Source organism: Micropterus dolomieu, linkage group LG01, assembly GCF_021292245.1.
Source record: "Micropterus dolomieu isolate WLL.071019.BEF.003 ecotype Adirondacks linkage group LG01, ASM2129224v1, whole genome shotgun sequence".
Lineage (NCBI taxonomy): Eukaryota > Metazoa > Chordata > Actinopteri > Centrarchiformes > Centrarchidae > Micropterus > Micropterus dolomieu.
The window spans coordinates 31,794,508-31,807,860 of NC_060150.1; the positions used below are offsets into that span (position 1 = coordinate 31,794,508).

Here is a 13,353-nt window from a genome sequence, read left to right on the forward strand (position 1 = left end):
AGGAGACGAATCAGGTCCGCAAACCAGATTCGACTCGGCCAGCGTGGTGCCACTAGCAATAGGCTTATTCCGTACCGGCGGACTCTTTCCAGAACTCCTGGGAGCAGAGCAACAGGGGGGAATGCGTACAGACGCAGCCTCGGCCACGTCTGAACCATAGCATCCAGCCCCAGGGGGGCTGGCTGAGTGAGGGAGAACCAGAGCGGACAGTGCGTCGTGTGCTGAGACGCAAACAGATCCACTTCTGCCCGGCCATAAAACTCCCATATTTGCTCAACCACCTCGGGGTGGAGTCTCCAGTCCCCTGGCCTCAGCTCCTGACTCGACAGGATGTCTGCTCCTATATTCAGGCCCCCAGGAATATACACTACCCTCAGAGAGAGTATTTTCCTGAAGGACCACAGGAGGATCTGGTGCGCCAGTCTGCAAAGTGGACGCGAACGCAGACCCCCCTGATGGTTCAGGTAAGAGACCACCGATGTGTTGTCTGTCCGGACAAGCACATGATGGCCTCTCAAGTCCGGGAGGAAATGTCTCACACATTGAAGACAGCCATCATCTCCAGGCAATTTATGTGCCAAGAGCGGTGATGACTCCTCCACAGACCCTGAGCCGTGCGGCCTTCCATTACCGCTCCCCAGCCGGTGAGGGAAGCATCTGTCGAGATAGCAACTCGATGGCAAAGAGCTCCCAACACCGGACCCTGGGACAGGAACCAGTGTTTCCTCCATATCACCAAGGCACGGAGACACCGCCGCGTGATCTTGATCATACGGAGTGGGTTTCCCCTCGGAGAGAACCCTCTGGTCCTGAGCCACCACTGCAAAGGTCTCATGTACAGCAGGCCAAAGGGTATCACATTGGACGCCGCTGCCAAGAGGCCTAACAGTCTCTCGAACTGTTTCACAGTGCGTGACTGGCCTAGCTTTAGCTCTTTTGTGGCTGCAAGGATAGTAGCTACACGAGCAGGCGACAGAACGGCTCGCATCGTTACCGAATCCCATACCACACCAAGAAAAGTGGTTCTCTGTACTGGAGAAAGCACACTCTTCTTGGCATTGAGCCTCAACCCCAACATTTGCATATGAGCGAGGACGACATTTCGATGCCGAACCGCCAACTGTTCTGACTCCACTAGAATCAGCCAGTCGTCTATGTAATTCAGGATGCGTATGCCCTGCAGCCTGAGCGGGGCCAAGGCTGCATCTATGCACTTTGTGAATGTGCGGGGTGACAAAGCTAGACCGAAAGGAAGTACCCGATACTGGTATTCCTTGCCCCCGAAAGAAAACCTCAGGAACCTCCTGTGCTGAGGGAGGATGGAGACATGGAAGTAAGCATCTTTGAGATCTATCGTGACAAACCAGTCATCGGATCTGATTTGTGTCACAATCTGTTTGAGTGTCAGCATCGTGAACTTGAGTTTCTGTACAGAACGGTTCAACAGACGAAGATCTAAAATGGGACGCAACCCTCCATCCTTTTTTGGAACAATGAAATAACGGCTGGAGAAATTTTTTGAATGTCTCCGACTGCTTCTTAGCCTCCTGGAATCTATCGACGACTAAATTTACTGCGTCGCCGAAGAGACCAGAAGGAACAATCGGGGAATCCAGGAGAAAAGATCTGTCTTTACCTTTAATTTCAGCCAGATTTAACCAGAGGTGCCTCTCAGTGGCCACCAGGGCTGCCATAGACCGCCCAATTGCTCTAGCGATCTCCTTGGTAGCCCTGAGAGACAGATCTGTGGCCCAGCGAAGTTCACGAACCTCCTCGGGCCCTACTCCCTCACTCCCGTCCAAATCCCCCAGCAGGTCGGCCTGATAAGCCTGAAGCACTGCCATAGTGTGCAGACATGCTCTAGCCTGACCTGCTGCCGCATATGCTTTGCCCACTAAAGTAGATGTTGTCTTTAACGGCTTTGTAGGCAAAGCCGAGGCCTTCAGAGACGATGCTGAACCAGGTGACAGATAGCTCGCGACCATCTGTTCAGCCTGGGGCATCGACTCATAACCATACTCCTTCAAACCTTTAATGCCTGAATAAATATGACCCTGAGGACTAAATACACGGGCAGAGTAAGGCTTATTCCAAGTTCTAGATAGCTCACTATGTAGATCAGGGAAAAAAGGAAGGCCTTGTGGCTGAGGTGAAATATTAGAAGAAAGGAAACGCTCATCTAATTTACTCCTAGGATGAGCGTCCCTTTTCTCAGCTGGCCACTCAAGATGTAGTTTATCTACAGCTCTAGTAATCACCTCCACCAGCTCCTCATATGCTGGGGAAGAAGGTGGCGAATCTCTTTCCCCCACGTGTGTGCTTTCACTATGTTCAATGCTCAGAACATCTAACTCCTCGGAGCTAGAGCACCGAAGCAAAGGCGGGCTCTCTCCCTGGGCAGAAAGAACCGCAGAGCGGGCTTCCGCCGGGGGGAGAGCACTGGATTTCTCAGGTAAGGGAGGAGAAAAGGCCCTCGGACCCGTCTCCAACCCCTCTGAAAGATCCATTTGCGATCCCCAGGAATGCGTTCTCCGCGCTGCCTCAGCAGACGCGGGTCCAGCACCCTGAGGATCGTGAGCCCGGCCACTTTCCTCGAAAAGCGCCAGGCGAGAAGGGAGCAAGCGAAGCGGCAACATCTCACAATGCTGACAGTCAGCCCCCTCGAAGGCTGATATCACATATTCCGATCCCAAACAAACTACACAAAGCTCGTGTGTGTCCCCACCCGTTAAGTAACGCGGGCAGGGAGAGGCACAGGGCTTGTATAATTGTCCCCGCCCCTGACGATCATTCCTTCCATTGGACTAGTTGACATAGATGCTTCAGACGCATTCACGCCGGGGGCGTTCCCAAAGCGTTGATGACGCATCGCGAGTTCCCTTCGAAAGGGAACAGCCTATATTATCACCCACTGGCAACAGACCTATTTGATTGTGTGTACAGTGTAAAAAAACAGTTTGGTGTATAGTGACTCTGGTGCTCTGGGCGCTGATACAGATTGAAATTTTTTATTTTTTTTGCCATTTTAACTCGAAACCCGCCGATGTTGTTGCTCCGAGTCTAAGCGGGCGCCATCTTGATTATTGCACAATACCTGCAAGCTGCCTGCCTGCTGACGTCTTTTTCTGCAGAGAGCAAACATGCCGCTTGAGAACATACGGTATTTTTTGCAATTTTGTGGCCGATCCGTTGGAGATATATAGACATCAAATGAAAGGTCTGCTCAAGCCGGATCGATTGATACCCCCCCATCACTGTGGGATGTTCCGTTCTAAATCTACAGGTCTGTAAAGCATGGGAGTGCTTTTGGTGACAGGAATGTTGATGAATACTCCTGTTTTTATCAATATTTCAATGTTTTGTCATTTGGAAATAGGTTGTATGGACTGAAAAAGTGTTTTAAAGATATCTATCAATAAAAGTCAGCATTTTAACAATAAATATTGCCAAAATATGGAAATTCGCCTGCTATATTTGAAAATGTTGTATGATAATTGTTGTATTTTAGTTTATTTTCATCAGATTTACAGTTACAATTGCATTCTAGGTGTATTAGGAGATATTCATTTGTATTAAAAGCTTCCTCAGGATGGTTTTGATGGTTTATTGCATTAAAATATAGCTTTTTTTTACTAGGCGAGGATAAAAATATCAGATTTTTTCTTTATTGCGTCTCCATGTAGTCTGTAAAAGTAAAATAAATATATTAATACACAATGGATTCATATTCCTTAGCTTCTGACTTTTCAAAGGAGACCAGAATTATGCATCTAGGCCAAATGGTTGAGGAGTTATTCCTGATTCATTTTGGGTATGTAATTTTAGGCATTTTTTCTGGAAAAAGGGGTCTGTTTTCAATAGCTAATCTAAGACACAACAACTAAGGTTACTTTTTAACCTTCTTCCCAATAGCGTGGACAGCGCAAAACACATTTTTCACTTTGGTTGCCTTTTGTCTCATCATTGTTGTCAGAGCCTTCACAACGTAACATTGGTCTGTGCAAGGCAATTTTGGCGACACCTTAAGTTTCATTGTTTTGCCTAGGACAAATGAATCGTTTCTTTGTCTCTTGTGTGTTGGCTGTACATACATACATGCATATTGTTTATCATTATATCATATTTTAGTGTTCAGACCACCTTCGCCTCCTCCTGATTTTTCTCTTCGTCTTCGTGTCTTCTTTTTGGTGGATCAACACTGGGAGCGTCTCCCTACATCTCTAATAACACAGATGTTTGATGCTGCTTTGATTTAATTCTCTGATGTCATGGTCCTATGGTCATGGTAGGTATGGCGGACAGTGAGGGTCACATTTGTCTGAGCTGGTACACATAAAAAACATAGCGTAGACCCGGCCCTACGATGTGATCCCAAATTAATTACTGGACAACTGGCCAATGACCCCAATTTATTTTTTTTCCGCCAAACCTAAAATTTACCCGCATTTGCCGGTTGACTGGTGTTCATTTTGGACCCTGCCGACCGTCATTTCTCTCTCTATCGCATTCATGTAACTCAGTCTCATTCAACACCTCTCACTCCGTCCTTTGTTCGCTTTTATTCAGCCTCCCGAGCCTCCTATTCCCAGCTGGAAGATGCCACAGAGAAAGCGTATTGATTTTTCTCTTCGTCTGTGTGGTTGCTGCATGGGCTTCAGATGGAAAGAGAGAGAGAGGCGTAGTGAGACAGAGTGACAAACAGGGATGGTTGTGTGTGCAGATAAAAAGCGGTAAAGAAGGAAAAAAGTCATATGTGGCTTTCCATACTGAAGTAGTGAGACTTTTTTTCCTTTGTCCATTCATCATTTCTCTCTTTTGCTTCTAGCCGGCAACACTTTCTGTTATCCTCACTAATTTTTTTCTCTCCTCTATTTTTCTTCTCTGTCTTTCTCTCTCTTTGATTTATGTTAAGTGTGGAGTTAATACTTCCAGCTTCCTTTTCTGTTTCCATGGAGAGAGGTGATTTGTGATTAATCAGAACCTTTTGCATTTGCCCACCAGTAACTGGGGAGCAGTAGGTAAGCAGGAAGAGGACGGTGACAGAAAATTAGGTGTTTTCATTGCAGCCATCTTACCACAGATGTTCTCTGTCCACTGTTTATTTCTGGAGGGGTTTCATCCCAGGCTCCATCCACCCATCTCTATCCCTTTGTCTGCCCAGCTATTACGACCACCACTCTCTCTCTTCCCCCACCTTTCATTGATCCCCTATACTGTGGCTAGGATTTGTATTTGGTTCTTCCAGCAGAGCTCTACACATTAACATTTTTGGTAGTGCTGGGCAACGATTACAACTTTTAATTGCGATTAATCGCATTGATACACGCAAAATTGAATAATGAATTCTAAAGTAGTGTATAGCCCACTTTTAATTTAAATATACTGCTATATACACAAAAGTGCATTATCATGTTGTTTGCAAACACTTTAAACAAATACTGCTGGCAAATAGTTTTACCAGCAGTATTCCCTTTACACAGTAGCAATAAAATATTTGTTATAAATCTCAACTTACACATTAATGTAATCAAATCCAATATTACACCAAAGCTATTTGCTACTGCCAGGGCATTACCTTTTATTTAGCTTTTTTATAAAAGTTGCCATCAGAGACCAATTTTCTTGTTTTTTTATCAGGCAGCAGAATACAGTCTATGTTCAGTAGCAAGTGTCCCTCTTACCCCGGACTCACACAGGCGGCGTGTGCGCAATGTAAACATTGCAGCAAAATTATTTCTCACACACTGCTCTCAATATTGGATTACACATGAATAAAAACAAGTAAGTCTGGTAAAATGGCAGATGTAGAAAGGATCATGGTTTTCTGTTCTGACAAAAGTAACTTTACTGACAATCAGATTATGTTGCACTCTCTCTGATAATGAGGTGTTAAATTTTGACTGAATGTCCCAATTTAAGTAACCTAATCGAGTCGGTCAGCCCATCTCAGGACAGGCCGGCCGTTGCCAGCTAGGCCAAATACTATAGTTGCTATATTTATTTTTATTTTTTTTAATGCTATACTTATTATTATTATTAGGCATACTATTATAATAACCATAGTAGACTTGAGCAAGTGATAAAACCTCATCTTATGCATTTCGTCCTTAACCAATTTATTTAGCCTATATGTATTCAATGTGTCCCACAGAATATTTCTACTTGTAGTAGCTTAGGTTATTTCTTATTTCACTATTAATTCTACTTTCTTCTCTACCTTTATTTTAGAGTTAACTCACCAGCCTACTTGAATCTGCTCTCTTTGTCTTCAGTTCTAATATTTTAGTATTTATTGGCCCTGTTGACTTTCTCCATCAGTAGTGGGCTATGTTTTATAAAGTGGCCAAAATGACACAACGGTTGCAATTTCACCCGCAATTCCATTTTTAGCCACAGGTGCGCGGAGGAGGCTTGTTGAGCTTGAATGAAGAAGCCCATCGAAACCGAAACCGACATTGTACCCAGTTGCACCTGCACCGGTGTGTTCACTGTTGCTTTACCTGGTCTGTGCTTGTAAAATATCCATGTCTGCATCTTATAATGTAGTAGAAAACATCTCTCTCATAATGAGGGCGGCCGTTAATGCACCTGAGCGGCCCGCCCAAGTAAAGCCTAGGTGTGGGAAACACAGATATTATTATCGATCTGACTGGCCCACCCCAAAACAAATGGTCCTATCCCTCTGGCATTTGCCAGAATTGCCAGATGGCAAATCTGCCCCTGCTATTGTTGTGCACAAAATCAGTGAAGCTGTCCATATTATGCTATTCCTCTGCTTGTCAGGTCTCAGCTGAATCCAGCTACCCTGGCTGTATTTAAGCTTACCTTTCAACCATTTGTCCGTGGGGAACATCAACACATTTGGCTAGTTTCCTGGATAGCATCTTAATTAAGTTGCACTTTTAATTAAAGAGACACAGAAATGCACTTTGAGTCAATGTTTGTGCATCTTCACCTGCATCTTATCTGAATGTGTTTTATTGGTGGAATCGCCGATGTCTCTGGAGTAGTATTGACTTTACCTTCACTAATAGACCCCACGTACATACACATTCCCTTGGCCATCCATAGGAAGAAAATATAAAAAGAGGCTGATGATGAAAAGGCAAACTATTTTAGAAAATTTATATAAGAGGGAAAGAGAAGATGCAAATAGAGAAAAAGAGAGAGAGGAAAAGGGTGTGGACTGCTATAATGATTTAATAGCCAATATTTAAAAGTGTGCTATTTGCTCCTCCTTATTAAAAGTCAAACTCTTATTCAGCTCCTCCAGAGTAACAGATTACCTAAATTTTCTCTCTTTCTGCTGTTCTTCCCGCTTTTTTCCTCTCTTTCTCCCACTATCTCCCTTCCACACTGCCCCCCTCTATCCCAACACAATGATGAAGATTGATGTTCAGGTCCTAATTAGCATCTGCTTTGGTTTGCATACTGACAATCTGACCCTCCAATCAGTTAAGAGACATGACAGACCTTGTCCAATCAGATTAAGGCCAGGGGGACAGGCTTCCTGTGTGGAGCTGTCACTCCAGATGCATTGTGGGCCCTGCTGATGGATGTGATTTGGGATAGGAGACCCAAATCATGTAACTATGGGTTTCCAAAATTGTGTGTACAATCGTGCACCATACGAGGTTGTGAAAATGGAGAATGAGATCACATGTGGTCACGTGTTGTAGCTGGTGTCATGGCAAATGTGATTCAGTTCAACAGAAAACCTGGCAGGGTTAGCTAAGAAATTACTTTTCTTAAGCTGTTGTTCAAGTGCACTTCAGTAGGATGGATGCTTCAAAACAAACAAACCTAAAGACCGGCAATAAATATGAAATACACATATTTTACTGATGCTCTGGTATTTGCTGATCTTTGGTGCAGTGTAATGCGTGAGTGTCATCACCTGAAATCAAAGACCAAGCATTATCAGATGACCAGTTCAGCAACTTGTTTTTCACCCGTAGATGTCAATAGTCATGCAGACATTGGTTTGACATTTTGTCAAAATCAAATCTCAAAAATCAGTTCTCCCGTTGAGGGATGGTTTCATTACCAGTGTCAGCCAGGTCATTTATGTGTTGTGTTTGTGGTGTGTTACTGTGAAGTCTTGTATGTCCAGGGATGGGTATAAATAATTTAAAGTGACTATATCCAAGGCCATTCCACTCAGCTGCCTTTGTGGACAGTTTGACTCTTCACAAGACACTAAATTTCATAACCCAATGGCTCTCATTTTTTAGCTTTGGCATTATTTATCACAGTCTCCGTTACATAATTCATCCTACCACACTTTGCCTCTGCCATTTCATCCGTTTGAGTTCAGGGATACAGGGAACATGACAATGAATGATTGGATGAGGGGAAGATGTATTGCTGTCACGGATGTCTCTCCCCCCACCTTCAGCCTTCCTCTACCAGGCAGAGGACCTGGAATTATTCACAGCAACAATCAACCAATCTGTGTGGCAATCAGTATTGTTAAACACAGGGCATCACAAGTGCGTGCGTGCGTGCGTGCATGTGTGCGTGCGTGCGTTCGCGTGTGTGTGTGGGCTTGTGTGCTTGTCCAATCAGTGTTTTTTCAGATTAGATGAGCTTTGTTTTCTCACTGTGTTCCATGTGTGTGCACTATATATCAGTGGTCATGTTGGGATTTCAGCTGTCTCATGAGACCTGGACATGAAAAGAGGGAGATATGAAGATAACTTTTATGAATAGAAGGGAATCCTTTGATAATCCTTGCATTTTCATGTGTTGTACTCTTCTATCACATTTTGCCTCCCCCACGTGCACGTGTGTGTGTCTGCCTGCATCAAAGCCCTGCCATCACACAGCAGTCTTTTCATATGTCCCAGTTATATCACTCTACCTCATTCTCCCTTCACCATGAACCCCCTTGCCACCTGCATATATTCTCAGTATGTCAGACTGCTCTCCTGCCATGCCTAGGGTTTCCATTGAAAGTATTTCACCGTCTTATGCCTCAAGAAATGGCAAAGTAACCTGTCTAACCAGGACATGGAGTGCTGCGCGGCAACTGTGTCACCTAATTTATTCTCATACCTACCGTTGTGTCGTATCAAGAACATGGAGCTCAGGTTTATAAAAGGCAAGTCAACAAATTGTTCTGTGTAGCATTTATTAATACACAAGGCATACAATAATAAAGTAACGTAAAGAATATAGCACATAGGGGCCAGCATATTGTGTTGCAGATTCCTCAAAAGATGTGTGGGTACTTAGTGTGAACCATGCAGTTTTGTTAGCACTGCCTCTTTGATCAGCTCTCTCTTTTGCGGGCTGTATTCCTTTCTGTTTGCATCCTGCTGTTTCATGTCGTCGGCTTGTCGCCTAGCAGTGGATCTACCAGGGCTGTAGCTCTCATTAGCACCTGTGCTGACATGACTGGCATCTCATCTTAAGGTTGTTTTCCTCTTTCTCTATCCCTTATTTATTTTTCCATCTCTTACCAGCATCCTCTTGCCCACTGTACCCACAGTTTCCTTTGAACACTCTGGTTTTTCTCTTTTCTCCTTCCTCATTCTCATTCACCCGCTGTGTTTCCCTCTCCTGTTCTGTTCCTCTCACTCTCCTTCTCTCCCTACCAGGGGTTTTTAATTAATGGCGAGCCATGATGCTTATCTTATCAGCAGATCACTCTGCTTTCTATTAACCACACTGACAGAGCTTGGAGGCTGCAGGGGATGGATGACACACACACTCAAGCACACACACTGCCATGCACATTAACACATTGTCACATACATACATACACTCAAATAAAGACACATATGGGTATGAAATTAAATGTGCACGCAGCACACACACACACACTGACAGACACAAACTCACATAGCAACAAACAGGCACAGAGGTAATTGTGTCAACATAAGCACACATTATGATCCTATCTAAATGTTGCCACACACACACACATACACACACACACACACACACACGCCATAAACAAACAAACTGCCCTGATTTTATCTGGCTGTGTGATTTAAGGAGTGTTGTTTGAGGGTCTCTCCTCCTAAATCCCCTAAATGCCTTGGGAATCCCTCCCTCTTCCTCCCTCTCTACCTCCCTCCTTCAGCCCTGCTTTATAGCTGAATGAACACTTATCATTCGGCAGATAAAGAGCCGTCCACGCTGGAACTTGCTTTATCTTTGAGAGCCATGTTTACTCTCCATGAACGCTCTGCTTTTCACAGATGTTTCATAGACCACGTTCGCTTGATCCGACAGAGATGAGAGCGCGGTGTTGAGCTTTGATTTTCTGCTGCTAAAACTTCAGTCACAGACACACACACAAGCCTCTACCCCATCAATTTCAACTCTTCAGGCAGGTCAATTGTCCCATATTTACCACATTTTCATGTTAGGGGAGGCTGAGCGAGGAGGCAAAATAAATCATGATAGCTTGATGGGGGTTACAGTGATCCGCATTTTGGCACAGAACAGTGAGCATGAATGCAGAAACAACAAAATCAATCCTCAAACACCACAATCGATGGCAGCCGCAAAATTTCAACATAGGTTTTCTTCGGATCTCATTAAGAGTTGACAGTTTTCTGAAAGCATTGAGAGACCGAGAGAGAGAGAGAGAGGAAGTAACCAAGAAAGCGTTAACAGAGTGGTTATTGGAGAAAATATTACAGTAGATTGTGGAGAGACACACAGTCGCCCACACTTTCTTGCACACTCATAATTTCCTCATTTGGGGGACCGTAGCAAAACAATTATCGGCAGGGGATAATACAATAAAGGAGACCATTTCTAGGGTATTACCATGGGACAAAACATTTATTTCACTTTGTCCAGTGTGCTCATAGGAGTGTGAACTTCTAATGGTAGAAAATATAGAACATAACTCACACCACTCAGACTGCAGGCAGTAGTAATGCTGTGCTGTGCAATTTTTCAAACTTTTTTATCCCTTTTCTAAGCTTACTCAAAACTATATCTGAGCTTGTGTCAATTTGTGGTTGTACTGAAATGTGTTGCACTGCATTTTAATTTTCATAATATCACATGCAAGTCCAACTATGCAGATAATGTAATGTGTTTTATGTTACATCTCAGATAAATACTAAAAACACAGTTGTAATGCTTTAATGAACTCACTATATGTTGAATCATCTGGCCATAGAGAGTTGAAAGACGTTCAAAGAATCACTGTGTTGTTCTTTCAGGAAAAGGTTTGTAAAAGTGTTCATGGATGGCACCTGTTTAACCTGCTGGACTCATCTTCACTCTCACATAAGTAGAGACCTGTTTAGTTGAGAACAGAACAAAGGGGTTTTCAACATTTTTCAATTTCTCTCTCATTCATACCTTTTTATCTATCTGGCTTTCTCTGTGTATGCTGTGTAACTATGTATGTGAATGTGTAAAATATATGTAGCTCTGGGAATGTTGTGAGGAGAGTCTGTGATTTTATTGGACTACTTTCAGGTTATCTCCTGTGTTTTGGCGAGATGCTTTTGTTAAAGTGCTGCAGGAATCAAAGTGTCTCTGTCTGTCTCTCTGCAGAGAGTTTGGGTGGAGAGATCCGGAGCTGCCAGAGGTGATCCAGATGTTACAACACCAGTTCCCATCAGTGCAGTCCAATGCTGCAGCCTACCTACAGCATCTCTGCTTCGGAGACAACAAGATCAAAGCCGAGGTGGGTCTGCTTTCAGTTTTCAGTGTGAGTATTTGTCAGTGTTGTAGAGACGGGAATGGTTAAAACTTGGATGATAAAAGCCATAAAAAGGTGTATGTGTATAGGGAAACAAATGAATACCTTCATATGAGTCACAGTCAGCTGTTTTGCACTTTCCTGCAGCCGCTTTCAAGAAATAGTGCATTAACTAATCAGTTCCACACTGATGTTCTGCAAGATAAAGCTTGCTGCAATCTCCACCCCTAAGCAGTGCCTTCTATTGATTGTATCTATAGTGGCAGGAAAGTTCAGTTAGTCCCAAAGTCACAGTTTGTCTCACACAAACAATTTTGAATGGAAACCCCTTTGGAACTCTCTAATAAACCCTTTAATAAGGCTAGCAGCGTTCTAAAACAATGGCAGTGGCACATGCAGATGCTCTCACATCCAAACCCACAGATACTCAACTAGGGGTGTGGAAAATAATTGATTTTTAATTGACTTGGATGATTATGAATCGATTCACAAATGTCAATAATCGATTATCTAGAGGTTAATTGATAACATAATGTTGACAGGACGAAAAAGGCAGAACTCGGAAATGTGAAGTGCAGCTCCGGACCGTTTATACGGTGCACACAGTGGAGACGTGTGGTTCTCCCTGTCTGGCACAGACAGACAACTGTTGATTGAATGAGTGACTGCTGCTACTAAGCTATCACATGATCAATAAAATCAATGCACAACTAACGTTAATGACTGTGCAGCACGGTAGCACTTAGCTAGTGTCCTCTCGTCATTCTTCAAAGGACAGCTACGTGACAGGCGGCAGTAGGTGATGGTGAAAGCAGTGGAGCAGAGGAAAAGATGACCGCTACGTTTCAGTCTGGCAGTAAATGTACAGTGTAACATTAGGTCAAAGCGTGTCCGTTAATTAAAGTCTGTCTGTTGTTTTCCAACTGTTGGAAAAGTGAAGGCAGTTAGATCTGGCTAATGTCCTCTTCAGACTGCAGACTGCGGTCTGAAAGCTGAGCAGGACGCTTTTTTTGCTGCTAGTTCTATTTCATTTGTTGTCATTCATCCACACAATGAACCAAATGCCGTTTCTCAAGGCCCATGGTGCTCAATACAAGATCACAATAATCAACTATAAGACACAAACATGTAACTACACTACACACTGATTATTTGGAACACCTGTTCAATTTCTCATTAATGCAATTATCTAATCAACAAATCACATGGCAGTTGCTTCAATGCATTTAGGGGTGTGGTCAAGACAATCTCCTGAACTCCAAACTGAATGTCAGAATGGGAAAGAAAGGTGATTTAAGCAATTTTGAGCGTGGCATGGTTGTTGGTGCCAGACGGGCCGGTCTGAGTATTTCACAATCTGCTCAGTTACTGGGATTTTCACGCACAACCATTTCTAGGGTTTACAAAGAATGGTGTGAAAAGGGAAAAACATCCAGTATGCGGCAGTCCTGTGGGCGAAAATGCCTTGTTGATGCTAGAGGTCAGAGGAGAATGGGCCGACTGATTCAAGCTGATAGAAGAGCAACTTTGACTGAAATAACCACTCGTTACAACCGAGGTATGCAGCAAAGCATTTGTGAAGCCACAACACGCACAACCTTGACGCGGATGGGCTACAACAGCAGAAGACCACACCGGGTACCACTCATCTCCACTACAAATAGGAAAAAGAGGCT

General features: G+C 43.7%; 1 protein-coding gene across 1 annotated transcript in view; it reads left to right on the plus strand.

Annotated features, from left to right (window-relative positions):
• ctnnd2a (catenin (cadherin-associated protein), delta 2a) overlaps positions 1–13,353 on the plus strand; it is a 280,580-nt gene that overhangs the window by 201,978 nt on the left and 65,249 nt on the right. The window contains exon 13 of the mRNA XM_046065452.1: positions 11,530–11,696. Coding sequence (XP_045921408.1) covers positions 11,530–11,696 — 167 coding nt within the window. The remainder of the gene's footprint in view (positions 1–11,529; positions 11,697–13,353) is intronic.